The sequence below is a fragment of the Heloderma suspectum genome, chromosome 1 (genome assembly GCF_057233095.1).
Source record: "Heloderma suspectum isolate Gila_16-S chromosome 1, 16-S_ref, whole genome shotgun sequence".
Lineage (NCBI taxonomy): Eukaryota > Metazoa > Chordata > Lepidosauria > Squamata > Helodermatidae > Heloderma > Heloderma suspectum.
Window position 1 is genome coordinate 312,011,001 of NC_139458.1, and position 23,494 is coordinate 312,034,494.

General features: G+C 42.6%; 1 protein-coding gene across 2 annotated transcripts in view; it reads left to right on the forward strand.

Annotated features, from left to right (window-relative positions):
- The first annotated feature begins 678 nt into the window (after positions 1–678).
- The window catches only part of FUT9 (fucosyltransferase 9), a 109,390-nt gene continuing 86,574 nt past the window's right edge, over positions 679–23,494 (forward strand). The window contains exon 1 of one of the 2 annotated variants that reach the window (XM_084827139.1): positions 679–820. In XM_084827139.1, coding sequence (XP_084683265.1) covers positions 679–820 — 142 coding nt within the window. Of the gene's footprint in view, positions 821–901; positions 1,734–23,494 lie in introns of those variants that run through there. The other variant, XM_084827140.1, reaches the window with a different exon arrangement.

Here is a 23,494-nt window from a genome sequence, read left to right on the forward strand (position 1 = left end):
AAGGAAAAAAGCCCATCTTGCAATGTGTCACATCCATGAGGGATGCCTTGCTTTTGTTTGCTTTTGCAGAGCCCTGATTTCTCTGCCTTCTTTGTTTGTTTGCTTTTCGTTGCAGCTCGCAACGGAACGCAGAAGGGTTTGCTGAATTTTTGCATGTGCTGGGAAATGGGGGACGTGGAGAGGGCGGACACTGCCCTTCTATGCAACGACCTTCCCAGTTGAATGAGTTGCTGTGGAGCCCAAAGGGAGGGGAGAGGGAAGCGGTGAAGGCTAACTGCTCCACTGAAGCCGCCCCACAAACGGGGACCGCGCTTCACGCAAGCTAGAGGAGAGCCAGGCTCCCGTTCTCTCTGTCCCTCCCCCTCCCCCCCCCCGCCCCCGGGCGGCTCGCGCTTTCTCGGAGAAAGGGCTACAAGACGAGGCTGTCGGGCTCGCTGCAGCGGGAGAGGGGAAGGGAAAAGACCGCGACGCCGGCTGGTCTTCCAGAACAGCAGCAAAGCAGGACGCTATAGGGCTCCCCATGCGCCGCGCGACCCCGCGCGTCGCCACCACCATCACCAGCCACTCTTCTCTGTCCTCCCCCCCACCCCGCGCGCCTGCGCGAGCCCAAGGCTCAGTCCTCTCTCTCTCTCTCTCCCCCCTCCCCCGAGCCTCCTCCATCCAGCACCAGCTCCGGGGATGGGCAGCGAGAGCGCGCGCAGGAGCAGCCCGGGCTCCGCCGCTCCCCCCTGCGCCCGCACTTGCTCCTGCTGCTCTTCGTGCCCTGCTGCCCCCAGGGCGGCGCCTAGGCTGCGCTCCCGCCTTTTCCCACCAAGGACGGGTGAGTTGGATGAGTGGCTCCTCCCTCGAAGCACCTGCTCGAGCCGGGGCTGGGCTGGGCCGGGCCGGCGGGAATGTTCGCGCGCGCTTGGTATCCTGCAGGAAGGGTGGCGGCGGCGGCGGCGGTGCTGATAAGGGGGGGGGGGGCTCTCTAAGGAGGAGAAGTGGACGGCATTCTTGCCCCGGGAAAGGTGCCTGACTCTGCTCTGGACAGTCTCCCTGTCGTCGCTTCCCCTCCTGGCTGAAGGGGCTGGTTGTGGGAGGAAGAAGAAGAAGAAAAGGGGGGGGGTACTTTCCCTGGGATGGAGTTAGGAACAAAAGCCCAAGCCGTTAAGGTCCAGCGCCCCTAAATCTCCAAAATGCTGCCCCCCTTTTAAAAACATACTGCACGTGTCCCACAGATGGTCTCCCCACCAGCACGCGCGCATTTCCCCCAAACGGGTTGGTCACCCAGGAGACATACCTATTTGCCCGCGCTCAGCCGCTCTATGCATTCTGAGGCTTCAATCCAGCCCACCAAAAGAGACCCTTCTGTAACGCTCTCCGCCCCGCGACTCATAATTGTATCGCGGCTGCTTTCAAAACACGTTTTAACTTTTTGAAGGACCTTTTAAATATATATGTATCTAAAAGCAATTGGTGAATGGAAGCTGGAGGTTTCCCCTCAACAGTCACTCATGTCCTTGCAGGCTTCTCGCCTTTCCCTCCTCCTCCTCCTCTTCGCCATACAATGAAGTCTTTAAAGGGAATCCTGGTTGCCCGCTAGCTTGCTTGGGGTTGTGCCAGTATTTATCAAGGGGAGCACTGGACCATTTCTCTGGACTGAGCAAAGAGTTTCTGATCATCTATGCTGAAGAAGAGGGCACACTGCACGCCTGGGTCGAAAGTGCTGCTGTAATGTGGTTTTGCCATAGGTAAGCCTTAGGATGCTCCCGGGCTGAATGCAGAGAGGAGTCAAACATGAACTTTCTTGCGAAAAGTCCCCCTCCCCCTTTGTCTCTTGCTTTCCTTACATAGGTGAATAGTGGGTGATTGTGTTACTGGGATGCCTTCCCTCTCCATTTGTTTCCTGTGTAGTATTTTCAGTAGTTCTCTGTGGAAGGGTTGTTATGACAGCAGTTTCTCTGTCTGCACTGCCTCCCCCCATCACTACTTTGTATATAGCATCACTGTCCGTATTAGGGACACGGGTGGTTGGAGCCTTTTCTCAAAGTAGCTCTGCAATCTTGTAATCATTGAAACAGGAGCATACATATTCTCCTGTATCAATGTTTGTACCCGTTCTTAGAGCATATTTTAATGATGGTTGTACTGGACTGAAACAATAGGAGCAGGTGGTATTCTTCTATAATTCCTGTTTTGATTTTTGTTTGGTGTGCTGTGTGTGTGTTGAAGTTGCAAATATAACAAAGGCGTCTTTCTTATTTTCTGTAATATCATTTCATATTGCACCTGTAAAGGTTTTGGATTATAGGATGAAAAATGTTTCTGATCATTTTATTGATATACACGTGCGATGTGTATTGCATAGTAGTGTCTTTCTATAAGTCAAGGTTGTGGTGATTGATATGGGAGTGTAGACAGTAACTTTTGATAACTCTTGGATTGCATAAATACAGGTAATGATTGGTAATAGCTCAAAGAATGACAATAGTTAAAAACTATCAGATGCATGGGTTGTTATGGAGATAAGTCTGTCTGTCATTAGTAATGGTACCATTATATCATTCAAGGTGGCTCTGCCTCCCTGTTGCAATAAGGAGCTGTAGCTCAGAAGCTGTTGCTCTGGTTTCTGGGTTTCTTTTCTTCACTGAATTATTTTAAGGAAAGAATGTAACATTTGTATATATGCATACCGTGATGCTGGGTGTGAATAAATAAAAAGGTATTCTGTGTTCCATCATTGCTTTTTTCATTTTTCATTTTCTTTTTTTAAGGAAAGCATTCCTTAATATAGGAAGGAATTTACTGTAACAGAGAGTTATACTTGGTTATAAGAAATAGGAGTCCACCCATTGCTCTTCAAGGCTTTTACATTTGTAACCTGTGTTTTATATTGCTGCACCTATGACCAGTTTGCCAGCTTGCTCTACTAACTGTTACAGGTTAACAATAAGACAACAGGAGTAACAAACAATCAGCATGGAAAAAGGAAACAGAATGCTATTTATGCAAAAATCAGTGTTTAATATATATTTACTGCAATACAGGGAATGAAAAATAAAATATTGTAATCCCTAGATATTTGTGTTATGAGCAGGAATTTTGCAGACTTGTATTAGTGCAAAATCTTCTTAGAGAATGTGTTCGATTAAGATACAGAATATATTGAAACATTGGTTATTGGGTTGTTCATAATTGTAAAGTAAACGTCAACAGGAGATTTTATCCCGAGTTGATGCAGTACCAGGAATAGGCACCGTGAGTCAAAAACCTTATAGTTTGACCTAAGCCTGTTGCTGCTGGTTCAAGGAAACTCTGTGCTGCTAAGAGTACCTTAGCCCACTCTTGCCCCAGGCATTGAACCCAGCCTAGAAAACCTCATTATGTGGTAGTAGGATGCATGTGTGTTGCTCTACACCGAGGCTTTCTACACATGCTCCCAGTGAACAGATTGTGATCTCCCTTGGGGTAAGCCTGGGGCGGGAGTGGGGAAAACATCTGAATTCATTCCCCCATTTCCTCAAGCAAGTGACTGATCCTTTTAGAGTAATCTGTGTAAAGGGATGTACCATCCAGCTGTTAAGAGTATCCCACAAGGAACACTGGGATAATGAAACAGCCTTTGGTGCTGAATAGAAGACTTTACCCCACACAACTGCATTTTACATACATTAAAGACATTTTGCATGGTGATTTGCGTGGTGATTGGTCTTGGTGTATCAGGATGAAGCTGTAGTATCCTTTCTGGATCTGGGGAAAACCTGACATTTGGACATGGGATTTGGTACATCCCTAGAATAACCAGTGATATAGAAGATGGGCAGAAGGTGAATTATAGCATGGGAGCAGATCTATAACTGGTCATGTTTAGGATAAGATTGCAACATAAGCGCAGAGAATTCTGCGGGATGATTGTCTCTTGATGAGGATTTCGCCATACATTTTCATTTCTGTGTGTATTCTTTATCGAGATCTCTTAGATTTATAAGAAAACGTTGAAGTCTGTCTGTATATGCTTATCTCATTTTGTCTTTGTAACATCCCTGTGAGCTAGCCTGAGAAGTAGTACATGCCCAAGGCCAACAGGTAAGCTTCATGGCTGAGTGGATATCTGAATTGGAGGGTTTCAGTTTTCTCACACTGGCTTATATATTGGTATGACTTGCTTAGTTGTACCTGCAAGAGTGATTAAAAAGAAACACATATGTTGGAGAAGGGAGATTTCCACTACTAATGCTCTAATGCTAGTTTCATATTCATCACCTGTGAAATGCCATTTTAAGTACAAGGAATTACACACACACACACATATATATATATATATATATATAATAAAATTATGAGAGAGGAGCTAACCTTCTAAAGTACTGGAAAGCAGCTGTTTCCAAATGTTGATTTTTTTTAAAAAAGTTGGATTCTAATCTATGATTCAGTATAGTTAGTTTACTGATTCTGCAATCAGTTGTGTGATCAGCTTGGTTGAAACAGCAGTAGAGGATATTATATTCAAATAACTGAAATTTTAAAATGGTATAATACTGGAAAAACACCTGTAATAAATAGAGTATGAAAAATTAGAAAACTGTGTCCAAAAGACCTCGTGAAAATCTGCAAATTCGAAAGAAAAGTCATTTAGGGTTTCCAAGAGTATAAAAATTAATGTGATAACCATGGCAGACAGTAGTGGAGAAATTAATAATCTTAATAATTATAATAATACTTAACATTTATAGAGCACTTTTAAGTGTTCAAGGAACTTCACAAGCTTTGTTTTAATACTCCTTACAACATGAATGATTGGAGCGAGTACATGAGTACTTTTTTTTAAATTACATGAATTTTCATACATTTTAATTAGGTGCATTTTTGTTTTGGTTTTGCTTTCTGTTATTTTTTTTCTCTATACCCAAGGTGGATAAAAAGAAGGTCTTTTAAAATGCAGATTTCAAAATCTAAATCAGAAATCTTTAAACAGTCCAATATATATTTTTTTTAAAGTAGTAACAGCCTGGTTTCAAAAGGATCAGAATTTAATAGAAACATACGAAGTCCATACTTATAATCTCTGAAAACTGAATCTATAGCTGCCTATCAAACCTAGCATGCTAAGTTAAAGCCTAGTTTTCTATGTAAAAGACCAAATGATGGAAAATAACTAACTTGAGATCAACACAACATATGCTTAATAAATTGTTGTTGCTGGGTGGAAAGTTAAAGGAATTTATGTCAAGATCTAGAGAGAACTTCTTGGTGTCCAGCGAGTGATTGCTTTAGGCCAATTCGATTTTGACAGTTTCTTTGATTAGCGTAGCCTCATGCTATATCATGCCAGTACACTGTTTTCCCATTGTACTGGCATGATATATTTCAAGACAGAGGATAAAGGATGGGGCCATGGGTGGTTTGAGTGCCCGGCATAGCCATCTCTTTTCTTGGGCTGCTTAAAGGAGATTGATGGAAGAAATACAGGAATAATGCTCCAGAGTCCATTTTCTTTGCTTACCTGTGTGGACTACCTTGCCTTGCATCTCCCGTTGCAGCAGTGAAGTTGAGATTCACTGTTTGTATTTGAACTGCTGAAGTGGAACAAATGTAAGTGTTGTGAGAAGGCTGGCATAATATGTATGTGCCAGCCTTCTCATTATATAAGTATTAGCAATATGGCTTTCCTATTTTATCGTCTGCTGTAGCTGCTTGTTTTTTGTTCGCTAAAGTGCTCCATCATCAGAGCTGCCATCACCAAGCCACACTCCCAGTTTTTAAGACATGAAGCCCCACACTACATGCATTGATAATATGAGTTGTGTTCCCTTGTTGGGCTTATATACTCCTTGTGGTTTGCCGTGATTGTCTACTGACTTATATAGACTCTTGTCCTCTGACGTGGCTGGAGGAGCTGGTGATGGAGGCAGTGATATTGGCCTCTCCATTGACACCAATGGGAGTATTTTAATTTAAGATGAGTTTATTGTTGGTGTCACATTACACTGTCACTGAGGATGGGACCAACATACAAAGGGTTGTATCCAGTCACATAAGGTGAAGTACCTTGAGCATAGTGAGCATAGGATACTGAAGAAGTTTGACTTCCCCTCTGCCATAAACCCTAAATCCACCATTTTTGTTCTTAGTTTTGGTTATGTGCTGTTGGCAAAGCTGTTATGGTGCTATTGCATACTGCCAGTGCGACAGTAATGCTATACCTTTATAAATCCACAATGCCAGTATAACAATTTCACATTGATGTAATGGATTTCGTAGCAATCCTAGCCCTGTCCATTCCACAAAACTCATGGATAGTATTGCATTTACATTATTATGGGTTAAATTATGATTTAAATCATTCCATCAGTACCCTCATCCTAAACAAATTTATTAAGAAGTCAGTTGCCTTGAAATCAATGGGGATTACTTCAGGCTGCTCCCCTGTTAAACATTTATGGATAATCTTACTTCGGTGGATAAATGGAACATGTTTTTACCATTTTTTTCCCGGAAGTTAAGTAAAATAACAAGGCATGTTATGTATTGCACCATTTAAAAGGGGAAAAAATCATAGTCAAAATTACTATGTACTCTTACCAAGGTCTGTATACTTCTAGTTATTTTTGCTTTACCTATCTTTTTCTTCTTTGTATTTTTAAAATGGATTTCTAATGTACTTTTACATAACCAGTTCTCACAGAGTATGTAAAAATTTAAAAATCTCTTCTTTGATAAATATTGTCAGAAGCCAAACAAAGCTGTAAAGTGGTATGGTGCAGCTGAAAACCAGCACTATACCACTTTAGCAACCTGAAGATGCCATGAGAACTCTAAAACCGAATGTAATGTAACATCAAATAGAAAGGGTTGTAATGGTGAGTTACACAAGGTGAAGCACCTGCTTTTTTCCAACCCCCAGTCCCTACAACTGCCTCTGTGCCCTATTGTCCAGCTGTCAGGAGCAGCTTTTCAGGGGACATGTGGTGCTGCAGTAGGTAAGGGGGATCAGTAAAAATTGGATGCTTCCCACCTTGCCCAAGCAGAAGTGCTTTCTGCTAGCACAAAAACACCATTAGATAAAAGTCACTATGTATATATGACATATTTATGTTTCAGTTTATTTATTTTACTCCTGTTGGTGTTAATTAGGCAGGAGAAGGACTATGTAACTACATTATCTCCCTACACTATGCATTGCTGCCACCCATAATGATCAGTCAGCCAGATAGCACGTCACCCCAAAGGGGTGACACCAAAGGGGATTGTCCCTTTGGGGTCGTGCAAGGGCACATGCCCAGTTACTGTCATCTATTCGTAAGGATTTTCTGCTGTACTGTTGTGAGATAAGATTGCTGGTACATGATGAGAGAATTTGCTGTTGGGTTGGGAAAGATTGTAATAGGCTATTAACTGAGGAGAGTGGGAGTGGGAGAAAAAGTAGAACAAACTGGTTTTATCTATGTGAATAAATTGTTGTATTGATAAATTCTTGAGTGATTGAATAATTTATATGTGATCAATGAAATGGATATTAATTTGTCATCAACTGGCTCACTTATTAATCTGTTGTTGTGCTGGGTAGCTCTATCTCTTGTTTCCACCTACTGATCCCAGGGAGGCTGTGACAGTTCTGAACAGTTATCTGGAGGCAGTTTTGGAATGGCTGAGGGCAAACCTCAGCCATCTCAAAGTGTCAACTATCTCAAAGAGATGGCATCCAGATGAGATGGAGGTACTGTGGGAGAGGAAACTGACTAACTTGAATGGAGGTCGCACTTTCCCTTAAGACTGGACAATATATAGGGAAGCACTGGTGGTGATGTTGGCTAGGAGTGTATTTTATCAGCTTAGGTCAGCCTTCCGCAACCTGGTCTCTTCCAGATGTTTTAGACTACAGCTCATGACCATTGACCATAGTGACTGGGGCTGATGGACATTGAAGTCCAAAACATCTGGAGGCAACCAGGTTGGGGAAGGCTGGCTTAGGCTGATAAAACAGCTGCGACCCTTTGTAGGGATGACAGATCTTGTTTCAGTTACTCATGCCTTGGTCACATCCAGGCTAGACTACCGTAATGCACTCTATGTGGGGCTGCCTTTGAAGATGGTTTGGAAGCTTCAGCAAAACACGTCTGACTGGATGCTTGTGGGGACTTGATGTTTGCAGTTTATCACTCCAATATTATGTCAGCTGCACTGGCTATGTATGCTTCTGAGCCCAATTTAAAGTGCTGTTTTAGACTGTTAACGTCTTAAACATTTTGGATCAGGCTACTTGATGAACTACACTGTACATCTGCCCAAGTCCTGAAATTGGCTTCAGAGGCCCTGCTTGCATTTTGCCAGTAGGTACAGTCAGGTTGGTGGGGATGCAAGAAAATGGTGGCTCCCCATTATGGAATTCGTTTCCCAGAGACATATGTCTGGCCCCTTTGTTTTCTTCTCAATGGACCCCAAAGATATTTCTGTTTCAGTCTGCTTATGGATTGGGGTGATTGAATTAAGCAAGAATTAAGTTCTTGCTTAATTTTTGGAACTGTGGTTGGGGTCCAGTAAGTTCTCCCATTAACAGAACTGCTTCCGTCAGTGGAATACGGGAGTGATTCCTGCATTCTGCTGCAACATTCCATGTGTCCTGCTTTGGTTGGACCAGACTTGGCACTAGGGCAAATTAAGAGGCAAATCTAATGGCAAGTCAGTAAACAGGCACAGGGTCAAGCACTGAGATATCAATCCAGCAGGGGGGCTGTTCAAGTTAGGGGTAATCAGTAAACAGGCAGTGGTGAAAGGCACAGTATTGCCAGGAAAGAGAGAGAATTCCAAGAAGCAGAGTCAAGCTGGAGTCCAAAGGTCAGTAGCATGGGGCAAGGTCATGGAAACAAGTGTTCAGGGCACTGGAACTGATAATATGATGTTGTTCCAGCAACTTTCAAGTTCCAGCTGAGAACTAATATAGCCAGAGCCTCACCCAAAGGCTCAGTTTCAAGTCCTCTGCACTATTTAGTAAGAGTCTTATTCATGAGGAGTACCCTTACTCCTGAGCAGACTGTTGCTCATGAGGAACCCGGTATTCACCTCTGAATAGCAGCCTGTCCCTGCACGGTAGCACTCTCTCAGGCTGGGCAGTTGCTCAGCCTTCTCCTCTGACACCACGGGTGAGGCACATCCCTCGGGGGCCCTGTCCATGGGTCCCTCAGGGTCCCTAACTGTTCAAGGGCCCAGTGTAGCTTCCCTGCATATGCTGGAGGGGCCTGGGGTACCACTAGCATCAGGGGTTCCACGTGGTCTTCAGGCTGCAGTCCCAGGCTCCTCATCTGAAGAGTCATTCTGGCTTTTGTCTGGGTCAGGCATGATACTGTGTGCCCTCAAAGTATGTTACAGAGGGTTAAAGACCCTACGGAACAGGTTTTCTGGGGGCATGGGGGGCTGCAGGAGAGGAGGAAGAAGCTCCATTGCATGAGCAGACTTTCCCAGAGGACCCCTCCTAGCCAGACCCCACATTCAGCCATCTGTCTTCCAGATCCCCATAAGTATGTTCATGTCGCTTGTGCGTCTCTTGAAGTTTTTGTCCATACATTGCCGTGCCTCCTTCTGTGCACACATCTCCGCTCTGGTGTGTGTGTATTGCTCTGTGTGTGGCTGTGGCTCACCTAGTTCCCTGTACATATGCTTCATAAAACCCACACAGAAAGTACACTCCAAGCCATAGCGTCCAGGATGACCACTCTGCCTATATGCTCCATTTTTGCAGTGATTGGTTTCTCCCAGCCAAGCAGGACACTGCTTTTTATTTACTAGGTGGTCATTTTTTACTGATGCTCTTAATGCATTGTGTTGCTTGGTGTGTGTTTTTAAACTATGCCAGCAGCACCTGCTTAGGGCACCTTAACTGATTCCCTCTTGGTCCCTCTGCTCTTCAAGGCCAGATGCAATTGAGTTCATTGATCTCTTCCCCCTGTCCCTACCCCACTTCTGCTGAGCAGTAGAAAATAGCTGAGGAATGCCTAAGAGTGGGATGATGTATGCTGCTGTTGTTTTTAAGATTAAGTTATTTTTTTATTTAAAACAAACAAGTAAACATTGCAACAGTCTGAGGTGTTCCTCAGCTCACTCTGTGTGTGTGTGTGTGCACGCGTGTGTGCGTGCGAGAGAGAGAGAGAGAATGCTTGCCTGTGCATTTTGCCACTGGCTTCACCTTTTGTTAGCTGCCCTGTCCTCCACCACACCAGCCACAATGGGCCCCAGCTTTCACTGACTGCAGGTCACACGTGTGTTGATCAATTCACCAAGGATTAAACATTCATTTTATACAGTCCCTGGCCACCAGAAGCTAGTTTGAATAAAGATGCCTTACTCTGCTTCTGGAGGATGGCCAGTCTCAGGCTTTGGCAAGTCCCCAGGTGAAGGTAAATGTAGAAACGTGAACATTAAATTCACACACATACCACACCCTGCTTAGATGAAGTGGGCATTTTGGCTTCTCCGCTATCTCAGCAAATGTAGCTGCACTTGGGGTAGCATGCAACATAAAACACAAACAACAATTAAAATCTAAACAATGCAATGCAACAATGCAATTCAATAAAAACTACATTAAAGTGCATTAAAACGCAGTATAGTCACAGTAAGCCTCAGTTAATCCCTGAATGTTAAACACTTGCAGTAGCTTGCATATATTAACACCGGGAGGAGACCTTCAGGTAGAAGACGGTCTTACCTGCTGGCAGCTAGGGAAAAATGAGCATCTAAAGATTTGACCCCAAAGAGTCAAGCTTTTGTAAGTGGCCCATTCAGGTTCTTGCAAAGAGCTCAGAAGTGCTTGTGGAGTACCCACCTCTTAGGAACACAAGAAGGAAGCTACCTTATACTGAGTTGGACAATTAGCTCATGTGTCCAGTATTGTTGACACTGACTGGCAGCAGCTCTCCAGGATTGCAGGCAGCCCTACTTGGAGATGATGGGGATTGTACCTGGGACATTCTGCATGCAAAGCATGTGCTCTGTCACTGAGCTATGCCAAGCAGCTTAGCTGTGGTGGTGAGGAAGGCAGTGGCAGCCACTCCTAGGGTCCTGATGGAGTGTCTTCTGCTAAGAATGGGACTGAAACTACCAGTCCCAGAATTTGTGGTAGGAATATGATGCTATTTGCACCATTTCCACCAGGGAGAACACCATCCCCCCCACCTGGCAAGGATTCTGGGACTGGTAGTCCAGGTCCCATTGCCGCCAGGAGAAGGTACTCCATTGGAGCTCTAGGACCACCTGCTGCTTCTTCCATTGTCTTTTGTGCTTCTGCAGGAATGTTGCTGTGCCCTGGTGGAAAGTGGGGGACAGGAACGGGCCCCCCAAGGGTGGCAGCAGCAGTATTGAGGCAAACGAGACCTGTGCCCACCTCCATGCTGCTCATGGAGATACAAACACTCAGAACATTCCTACTGACAACAACTAATGCAGGAGATATCCAGGTGAAAGTTCTACCGAGGTGCAAAACAGACATTACTTGAAATGTGTGTCTAGCAGCTATGACTTTTTTCTTTCCTCCATTTTTACTCTTGAGTAGGTGCAGGGGCCCCAACCTGGATTGGATAGCATGGGGAATAGGGGGCATCTGGATTGAGGCCCCTGTGCCTACTCTGGAGTAAAAATGCAAAAAAGAAGAAAAAAAGACATAGCTACTAGACACACATTTAAAATAATGTCTTTTTTGGCTCTGGGTGCCATTGTAGACTTTGTCTGACTAAAGTAAGGCACACACATCTAGCTTCTCCAGCAGGATAAGAAGGAAATCCAAGAGGAAACATTCCTTCAGCTCAAATTAAGCTTTTATGCTCACCGTTTTTCTTTCCAGAGCCCTATGAAGAGACTTCAGTGGGAATAGGATGCTCTTTGGAGCATTTCTTGCCTTGGTAGCTTAACACATATTGAAAGCATGCGTGTGAAGTCAAAGGTTTCACTTTCTGAGTTTCAGGAGTTGTGCTGGCTTAAGTCAGGAGTCACTTTTTGCTCAGCTATAATTTTTGAACTCATTACAGTGTGTGATTTAAAAAAAAACCCAATGTAAAATATTTTCAATATTGGCATTAAGAATAAAAATATAATGGTGTGATTATCAGTCTTTGATTCAGATGTCTGAATCCTTGTAAGTTTCTTTTTGCCATATTCACATACAATTTAGCAGGGGTTTTATTAGTATATAGATGTATTATGGTAATCATAACAGATAACCCTTACAAAATGAGATTTTATGCATAGTGAAATAATGATGAAATCATTACGTATATATGTTAAAGTGAATGTTATGAAAATATTCATAAACTGCTCAGATTAAGTTTATTTTGTTGATTTGTTCTTGGCTTAACTCCGGGTTTTTAACCCATATACTACCAAGAGTGTCTGAGTTCAGACAATAAACTAAAAACCTATGATCAAGGTGATTGTAGGTTGTTTATAGAAAGTGGAAGTAGCTGACTGACACATGGTGCACATCCCAGCATATCATGGCTTAATTAACCTACGATTTACCACTATGACATCCGTTGGCTCTATATGTTGGACCATCAACAGCAAAACTGTTTACCAATCTCGTCTGATCTCGGAAGCTAAGCAGGTTAGTCAGCCCTGGTTAGTACTTGGATGGGAGACCGCCTGGGAATCAGGCTTCCTGCACTGAGCAGGGGGTTGGACTCAATGGCCTTCTAGGCCCCTTCCAACTCTATGAATCTACTATTCTTTCTATGATTCAAATTATAGCATCACCATGATTGCAGGAATAAAATGGAGTTTGATTCTGCAGCCCTGATTCCCTCAGTACCTGCTACGCTCTGGGTGGTCATTTGCCCTTCCCTGGGCAACAGGGTCCTGGACTTTAGCTTCAAAGTCCAGGCCTAACTGTACCATTGAAGGTTTGGCAATTTTCTCCAATCCAAAGGGTCCCCTAACCTTGTGGAGTAGTGTTTGAGGTGACACTGGGAGGTGCAGGAGGAATGGGACATCAGAGGAAATTGCTGCTCCACCCCCTTTCTCCAGCTGAGTGCAAATCTGGATCCAATGCATTGTTTCTAACAAAAAACAACAACTAGATTTAGGGTTCAATCCTATGCATGTTTTGACAGAAAAAGCTGGGGAATGCTGGAAGTTATAGGACATTTTTCTGTCTAAACTTGCATAGATTACACCCTAACGGCATAATCCTATGCATGTTTAGACAGAAAAAAGTCCTACAACTCCCAGCATTCTCCACCTAGTACGGCTGACTAGGGAATCCTGGGAATTGTAGGATTTTTTTCTGTGTAAACATGCATAGGGTTGCGCCCTAAATGCATGATGTTAAATACATGAAGGAGTTAAGGCTATTATGAGACTATCTTAATTGAAACACATATATAGCGATACTTGCCAGTCCTAATGCATTGATTAATCAGCAGTATGTTCAAGATTTGCCACTAGTCACTCAAAACATTTGTTTTGGCCATATGTTACTTTACAATGTGCACTTTATGATTTTAATTAAAGCTCTGAGCTGAACATAAAGAGGAATAGGATACAATTAGGAACCATTTTCAGGTGGATTTTGATTGGGTTTAATTATCAGCCTGATCCCAACCATGGGTGCTTCCAGACTGATGGCTTCTACTGCAACTAAAAGACATTGTGCAGCTCTTCAGACTTTTTCTTCTTAATGGATTGTGGAAAGAAAAAAAGATGGAAGAAGCAGTGGTAAAACACAGAGAGTTACAAGTGGAAGATGTTGTTATCTGGACCCCCTGTAAAATGAGGCATGACAATTACATCATAACAACCTGATCTGGAATTATTCCATGTTTATTTGGAAGTCCCATAGAAATCAATGGAATGCTGACATCTTACTGATGTTTACAGAAAACATCAGTAATGTAAACATCGTAATCAATGGAATGCTGATGTTTACTCTGATGTTTCCCAGCTTGTTCTCTGTGGTTAGACCTGTCTGGAGCATAGTCTGTTCTTGTCACTTTCCTCTTTTCTTAGGACCTGATAAGCTGCCAGTAATAGGCCAAGAGCAAACTTTGGTTCACAAAACAGCCTTTTTAGCTAGGCCTTTCTGATGTATTTAATATGACCATTGCCTTCAAAAGCTTTTTGCATTTGCAGCCCCTTCAGTATGCACCATTTTGTTCCTTTTTTTTTTGTTTTCTTTCTTTAGTTAAATATTATTCCTGGGTTTTGTTTTGGTTAAATGGGGTTGTATCTAGTGGTGATCACTCCACTAATGGAAGGTATCCACAGTGGACCAGGAAGATTTTCCAGGATTCATTTCCCCCACTGCAGGTGTCCCCCAAATCTGCTCCGGAAGGTTGAGGACCCTTCTGAGGCAGATGGTCTGAAGCAGACCTGCAGGGGGAGAATAACTTAAAACTGTGTCCCTCCCCGTTCCACTGACAGAAGCCTTCTGACAGTGGAGGGAATCCATTGAATTCCATCCCTATTGTTCCATTTTTTGTGTGGAGTTTAATTTACCACTACAGCATTGTTACCTTCTTGTGGCTGTGCTTGGACTGTTTTCAGGAAGATAATGCTTAACTGACTGACATTTTCTTAGATTTGATCAGGATTCATGCATCATCTAATATAACTTCATTTGCTACAGGAGATATAATACCTTTAAGGTTGTTGTTGTTGCTGTTCAGTCGTTAAGTCATGTCCAACTCTTCGTGACCCCATGGACCATAGCATGCCAGGCCTTCCTGTCTGCTCTCTCCTGAAGTGTGCTCAAGTTCATATTCATTGCATCGGTGATCCTATCTAGCCATCTCATCCTCTGCTGTCCCCTTCTCCATTTGCCTTCAATCTTTCCCTGCATCAGGGTCTTTTCCAGAGAGTTTTCTCTTCGTATTAGGTGGCCAAAATATTTGAGCTTCACCTTCAGTATCTGTCCTCCAGTCAGGGTTGATTTCCTTTGGGACTGACTGATTTGACGTCCTTGCAGTCCAGGGGACTCTTAAGAGACTTCTCCAGCACCACAGTTTGAAAGTATCGATTCTTTGGCGCTCAGCCTTCCTTATAGTCCAGCTCTCACAGCCATACATTACTACTGTGAAAACCATAGCTTTGATTGTACGGACCTTTGTCGGCAAGATGATGTCTCTGCTTCTTACTATGCTGTCTAGGTTTGCCATAGCTTTCCTCCCAAGGAGCAAGCGTCTTTTAATTTCATGGCTACAGTCACCGTCTGCGGTGATCTTGGAGCCCAAGAAAATAAAATCTGTCACTGCTTCCATTTCTTCCCCTTCTATATGCCAGGAAGTGATGGGGCCAGATGCCATGATCTTCGTTTTTTTAATGTTGAGTTTCAAACCAGCTTTTGCACTCTCCACTTTCACCCTCAACAAGAGGATCTTTAGATCCTCTTCGCTTTCGGCCATGAGGGTGGTATCGTCTGCGTATCTGAGGTTGTTGATAATTCTCCCGGCAGTCTTAATTCCGACCTGTGATTCATCCAACCCGGCGTTTCTCGTGACGTACTCTGCATATAAGTTAAATAAGCAGGGCGACAATATGCAGCCTTGTCATACTCCTTTCCCAATTTTGAACCAATTGGTTGTTCCATGTCTGGTTCTTACTGTTGCTTCTTGACCTTTGTACAGGTTTCTCAGGAGACAGGTAAGGTGGTCTGGTACTCCCATCACTTTCAGAATTTGCCACAGTTTGTTGTGATCCACACAATCAAAGGCTTTAGCATAGTTAATGAAGCAGAAATAGACACTTTTCTGGAATTCTCTTGCTTTCTCCATGACCCAGCGAATGTTGGCAATTTGTTCTCTAGTTCCTCTTTCTCTTTGGAACCCAGCTTGTACTTCCAGCAGTTCTCGGTTCACATACTGCTGAAGCCTAGCTTGTAGGATTTTGAGCATCACCTTGCTGGCATGTGAAATGAGCGCAATAGTACGGTAGTTTGAACACTCTTTGGCATTGCCCTTCTTTGGAATTGGAATGTAAACTGACCTTTTCCAGTCTTGCAGCCACTGCTGAGTGTTCCAGATTTGTTGGCATATTGAGTGCAGCACTTTAACAGCATCATCTTTTAGGATCTTAAATAGCTCAGCTGGAATACTGTCATCTCCGCTAGTGTTGTTGTTAGTAATGCTTCCTAAGGCCCACTTGACTTCACTCTCTAGGATGTCCGGCTCAAGTTCAGTGACCGCACTATCATGGCTATCAGGGACATTAAGATCTTTCCTGTATAGTTCTTCTGTGTATTCTTTCCACCTCTTCTTAATCTCATCTGCTTCTGTTAGGTCCCTGCCTTCTTTGTCCTTTATCATGCCCGTCTTTGCACAGAATGTTACCTTGAGATCTCTGATTTTCTTGAAAAGATCTCTAGTCTTTCCCATTCTGTTGTTTTCCTCGATTTCTTTGCATTGTTCATTTAAGAAGGCCTTCTTGTCTCTCCTTGCTATTCTCTGGAACTCTGCATTTAGTTGGATATATCTTCCCCTTTCTCCCTTGCTTTTCACTTCCCTTCTTTCCTCAGCTACTTGTAAAGCCTCATCAGACAGCCACTTTGCTTTCTTGCATTTCTTTTTCTTTGGGATGGATTGAGTTGCTGCCTCCTGAACAGTGTTACGGACCTCCGTCCATAGTTCCTCAGGCACTCTGTCTATCAGGTCTAATCCTTTAAATCTCTTCCTCACCTCCACTGTATGTTCATAAGGGATATGATTTAGGTCATACCTGAATGGTTTAGTGGTTTTCCATTCCATCCCTATGTACTTCAATTTAAGCCAAAATTTTGCAAGAAGCAGCTCATGATCTGAGCCACAGTCAGCTCCAGGTCTTGTTTTTACTGACAGTTTAGAGCTTCTCCATCTTTGGCTGCAAAGTACATAATCAGTCTGATTTCGATATTGACCATCTGGTGATGTCCATGTGTATAGTCGCCTCTTGTTCTGTTGGAAAATAATGTTTGCTATGATCAGTGTGTTCTCTTGACAAAACTCTATTAGCCTTTGTCTTGCTTCATTCTGTACACCAAGGCCATGCTTGCCTGTTATCCCGGTGGTTTCTTGACTTCCTACTTTAGCATTCCAGCCCCCTATGATGAAAAGGCCTTTTTTTTTTTTTTTTGGTGTTAGTTCTAGAAGATGTTGTAGGTCTTCATAGAACCGATCAACCTCAGCTTCTTCAGCCTCAGTGGTTGGGGCATAGACTTGAATTACTGTGATGCTGAATGGTTTGCCTTGGATTCGTACCGAGATCATTCTATCGTTTTTGAGATTGTACCCTAGTACTGCTTTTCCCACCCTTTTATTGACTATGAGTGCTACTCCATTTCTTCTAAGGGATTCTTGCCCACAGTAGTAGATATAATGGTCACCTGAATTAAATTCACCCATGCTTGTCCATTTTTGTTCGCTGATTCCCAAGATGTTGATGTTCAATCTTGCCATCTCATGTTTGACCACCTCCAGCTTACCTTGATTCATTGATCTTACATTCCAGGTTCGTAAACAATATTGTTTACAGCATCGGATTTTCATTTCACCACCAGACACATCCACAGCTGAGTGTCCTTTCGGCTTTGGCCCAGCCACATCACTCTTTCTGGCGCTACTTGGAAATACCCTCTGCTCTTCCCCAGTAGTATATTGGACACCTTCCGACCTGAGGGGCTCATTTTCCAGCATCATATCTTTTAGCCTTGTGATACGTTCCTTGGGGTTTTTTTGGCAAGAATACTGGAGTGGGTTGCCATTTCCTTCTCCAGTGGACCACATTTTGTCAGAACTCTCTGCCATGACCTGTCTGTCTTGGGTGGCCCTGCACGGCATAGCTTATGGCTTCACTGAGTTACGCAAGCCCCTTCGCCACAACAAGGCAATTTCTCCTCAGTGAAACTGTTCAATAGTTTGACTGTTCTTATTGGCTGTGTACCTCACTGTATGTTAAACCAGTTGCTACATATGCTGATTTCAGTGGATTTGTTCTTTCTCTTACTTATTTTTATTTGTTTTATGCATCACATGTATATCCCGTTTTTCCCCTAAGTTCTAGATGGCATACATGGGATTATCCCATTTATCTCTAGAACAATTATGTGATGTAGGTAAAGCTGAGAAATAATGACCTGCTCAATGCCACCCTAAAACCTCCACAGCTGAGCAAAGATTTGAACCAATTCTTCCAGTTGGCATTCTCTTAAAGTCACCCTAATTCCATGCTAAATGCATTTAGTTTCTTGATATATCCTCAACTGAATCAGAATCTATTATAGCCTGATCCCATTAGAAACAGAAGCTCTTTAATTGCCATACATGCATCTCTTCAGTATATTCTCTGGGGGCATTCCTGAGCTTTGACCTTCTCCTCAAACTACTCTATAAACTATGTAGGAAAGCCATAATTTCATCCCATATTTACTCCTGCAGACTTCTTTGTAGCAGAGAAACAGTTCAAATGAATAAAATGATTTTTAAATTACTTTTCAGAATTATTGATCATTATTATATGTGCATAGCTATATTAAAACATGCAGTTAAAATCCCAAAATAAAAGGAAGAAAATTCAATTTATTTATTTTTCATTTTTTTCTAAGGATTTCTTAGAGTAGAGAAACCTAAGCTGCAGGAAACTTCATATTCTTAAGCAATTGTAACAAATAAAAACATTTAAAAATAATTACATACAGTTTTCAGCTCTCTCGTGAAAAAATAAAAAAATCTGTATAACAACTGACACTTCAATGGTCAAAGAAAAATAATTCTAACATGATTGCATGCTAGCTAAATTGAAAAGTGTCACAATTAAATTTGGTTTTAGGAGTCTTTGGAACAATTGCTAACACTTGATCTGAGATTATGAGTAATTTAATTTCGTGTAATCAGTGAGATAAATAGCATGATCTGTGTGCATGTAGACAACTGCAAGAATGAGGCCAGCTCAGTTCAAATTTGTGGGGAAGCCTTCTTTTTCTAATACATTCTGAGAAATATAAAAGAAACATTAAAATATAACCTGGCATAGATTTATGGCACTGACTTTAGAAATGAATACAAAACAGATATTTAATTAAATGTGTGGATTAACAACAACTCTGGGAGATGCTGACATGCACTTTTGGTTTATCTGCCAACAACTCATTCATTTCAGGAGTCGCATGTTCACTGTCCTTTGTATTTGTATGATGATTTAGGAAGACTTGTATCCTACAGAAAGTAACTAGGTCCATTGCTGTTAGGAAGATCTAGGACACTGAAAGAGCTGAAGCGTAGATGAGGATGGGAGTTTATGTCCATTAACTGTTTCTGGCTTTACTACTCATGAAGAGGCTGCAGGCAGTCAATTAAAATGGTTCATAGATTAAGTGATTAATAGTTCAACCCTGTGTCTCCTTACTCAGAAGTAAGTAGCTGTTGATGTTTGAAAAACATCTTGGGCTCAGAAACTAAGTTTGGGACTTGCAGAACCCCACCTCAAAGGACAGGCAGGTTTTAAAATCGTCAAAACTCTTGTTCAGCTCACATTAATAGCATATTAATACTATTAAATCTGGCTTGGACTATGGATGCCCTAATGGCATGTGTGGCATAAAGTGCCTTTTCCAAGTTTAGTTTGGTGGTATCGGTCTCGGATAGAGGTAATATTGCTTTGCTAACATCCAGGGTGGATTACTGTAATGCGCTGTATGTGGTGTTGCATTTGAAGAACATTTGGAAACTTCAACTAGTTCAAAATAGAGAGACAAAACTCTCTTTTTGCATCTCATTGTGTTTCTGTGTTACCTTTAACATGCAGCATGCAGCTACATCAGTGTTCTTTTCTAACTCAAATGTAAGTGCGGGGAATCTAATCCTGATAGGGACACTAGTGGAGGAGGTCTCCCGTACCTGCAATTTGCATAGGGCTAAAAGTCCATATTCACTTCAGTTGAAACCTTTTTTCTATGCAAATTACAGATGTGGGCACTCAAATCTGAATTTGGACTATGGGGGAGGGGGGCAAAGGTTGAAAGTTCCCTGCCCCCCATACTAGGTTCATGATATGAATCAGCTTCTCCATGCTTACCTTTGAATATTTCTTTATGTGCTGAATTTTAATAAGGCCCAATAGCCAAAGCTCTGGGCGGTTCACAAAACAAAGGTTAACACCATAACGTTCACAAATATTTTAAAGCAATGTAAAATCTAAAACAAATTGAAACATCCTCAGAATTAAACCAAAGTAAACCAATAGCGTGAACTTGAGCACACTCTGAACTTGAGCACACTCTGGGAGAGAGCGGAGGAAAGGAAGGTGTGGCGTGCTATGGTCCATGGGGTCACGAAGAGTCGGACACTACTTAATGACTGAACAAACCAATAGCAGAGGACAGCAGCAGTGCAAGGATCTGAAAAGCACCAATACATTTTTAAAACAAAGAATAAAAAGCCTGGGAGAATAAAAAAAAGTCTTCACTGGGTGCCCAAAAGACAAAGAGACCACAAATGTACCCATGCTGTTGAACACAGGGTTTTTTTGGCCACAGATCACATTGAAAGTTCAGAAATGTACGGACTTTGACGCAGATTGTGTTTGAGTCCATGTTCGGTTTGGGAAGTGTGAACTGGGTAAATCCTGGTAAAAAACAAACTGAACGAATTTTTCATACATCCTTAGGACTAAAGCCCAACTGATAACAGAAAATCAGTTTCACCCAAAAGTGACTGGAGTTGACCAGTTGAGAGAGAGGGTGGTACCAGCCTCTTTGAAAGAGGTAGGATTAGGCCACTCCTACCCCACCCCCATCCCAATCTGAACCCAGAAGATTTAAACAGCTTAAGGCCCATTGTCAACATCCCTTCCCGAGCAAGGTGCTTGAGTGGTCACCAGCCAATTCCAGGCACAATTTGATGAAACTGATTCTCTATATCCAGGTGTAATTTGAAGTGCTGGTTTATCTCAGATCGGAGTTAGCAGTGGCGATGAGGGACTCAGCTGCCCATGGGGAGGGCAGCCGCTTTCCCTAGCACAAGCTTCATCCCGCTCATCTCCTGGTGTTATCTCCAACTGGAGATAACACCTGGAGTTCTGCTGCTGCTGCACACCAGCAGGGGAATCCTCACTGTTATCTACAGTCTCAAAATGGAGACATCCAGAAGGGGTTGTCCTCCAGGGATTTCTCCAAGGACCATGCTTGGGGCTTAAGCCACATCTTCTGGAAGAACCCCCAAAGGCTGCACAGGCCATATTGGGATGCCCCACAGACAGGAAGTTCTGCACTCCTGCCATAAAGCTTAAAATATCCTGGGACCAGGACATCTAAAAGAATTCTCCCATGTGAAATTGCCCATTCCCCAAGACCATGAGATCCTCCCATACTAAGAGGTTAGGCATTCTCTGTAGTCATTGTGGATTACCCTGCTCAGAAATATCTGTTTCATAGATATTCTTCTGTCTTTTAGGCACCAGGTTAGATCTTTCCTGAGTGTCTAGTGCGGCCTTACCCAAGCTGGTGCCCTTCAAATGTTTTAGGTCACAACTCCCATAATCCTTGACTATTGGCCATGCTGGCAGTGGCTGATGGGAATAGTAGTTCAAAACATCTGGAGGACAGCAACTGAATGACAGTTTGACTACTGCTGCTATTATTTTTAATTGGATTGTTGGACTAATAGTTAAATTTTAAAAAAATCTTAATTTTCTTGTAAATATCTTTATTGATTTTGTAATCCATGTCGAAAACATAGTAGCAAATAAAAATAATTAAAAATAAATAACCAGGGGATCATTTTGAATTTGGGAAGGCTTGAGGAACTAGTAATATTGTCTCTGTACACTGACATTTTCACTAATCCAAAACATCATCAAAACTCTTCTGCCTAGCATGAAGAGCAGCAGAGGCTTTGATGGCAGTCCACTTCAAAGCATACCAAAGGACTCTCTGGCGCCACCTGCCTGCTCATATGTGAAAATCGCTAGAGCCTCTGGCAAAATGTATGAAGCCTACCTCCCTTTATATCGCTAGACATTCTTCTCAGTCCTGTTGCCTGGCATACATAAGAAGAAAACTGATAGATTTGCTGTTGCTGTTCAAATGGGGTATGTGTGGGTGTTTAAAGACAGGCCTTGGTCTTTGCTTAAAGAGTCCTTTACTCATGTAGGAGTATGTACTAAAGCAGGGATGGCAATTGTGGGAGGTCCTGGAACCATTTTCACACACACACACCCCTGTAGGCTACACTGTAAAAGAAACAAAAAAAGGTTTTAAATTGCCAGCTTGCTGCTGAGATTTTGTGGCAAATTGCTCTGTAGCACATAACCAAAGGCTATGCTGGGGGCCCTGGATTGGGCATCCAGGTATCTATTTCTGTTGAACATATGCATACTGAATCATACCCTTGGTCCATTAAGTCTTCACAAACATGTAGGAAGAAAGCCAGACCATGAAGCACATGGTCTTCGATGTCTAATGCCCAGAGTATGGGAAACAAACAGAACGAACTTGAACTCTTGATACAGGAGGGAAATTATAACTTGATAGGTGTAACTGAAACTTGGTGGGATGACTCCCATGACTGGAATACAGCAATTGGAGGATATAACTTGTTCAAAAAGAACAGGAGGAACAGAAAGGAAGGTGGGGTTGCACTATATGTGAAAAATACATATCTCTGCACAGAAATACAGGAGGATGAGCTTGGTAACCCCATCGAGAGCATCTGGGTTAAAATAAATGGAGCAAAGAATAAAAAGAACCTGGTGGTTGGAGTCTACTATTGGCCACCCAATCAAGGAGAAGACAAGGATGAAACTTTTGAAAAGCAAATAGCCAATGTTTCAAGGAAGCATGATGTAGTAGTAATGGGGGACTTCAATTTCCCCGATATTTGTTGGGAGACAGATTCTGCAAAACATTGCCCCTCCAGGAAATTCCTGACTTGTGTGGTGGATAACTTCCTCCTACAGAAAGTAGAGGAAGGAACTAGAGGATTGGCTATCCTTGACTTGATCTTAACCAACAGAGATGATTTAGTGAATAAAGTAGCAGTTACAGGAACTCTGGGGGAAAGCGACCATTATACTTGAGTTCTTGGTTCTAAGGGAAGCAAAAGCCGAGTATAGTCAAAACGCGTACCCTGGATTTTAGGAAAGCTGCTTTTAATAAACTCAGAACAATGATAAGTAAGGTCCCATGACAAGCGACTCTAATGAGAAAAGGAGTCCAAGATGGGTGGGAGTTTTTAAAAAAGGAAATTCTCAAGGCACAATTACAAACAATTCCAACAAGAAGAAAAGGTGGAAGACAACAGAAGAAGCCAATGTAGCTTCACAAAAAGCATAGAGATGACCTGAAAACAAAAACAAAAAATACACATATAGGAAGTGGAGAGAAGGCCAAGCAACAAAGGAAGAGTACAGGCAGGTAGCACAGAATTGTAGGGATGGCATCAGAAAGGCTAAACCTGAGAAAGAGCTGAGGCTAGCGAGGGATGCTAAAAGCAACAAAAAGGCTTTCTTCAGCTACGTGCATAGTAAAAGACAGGAAAGAAATGGTGATTCAGCTATTAAATAA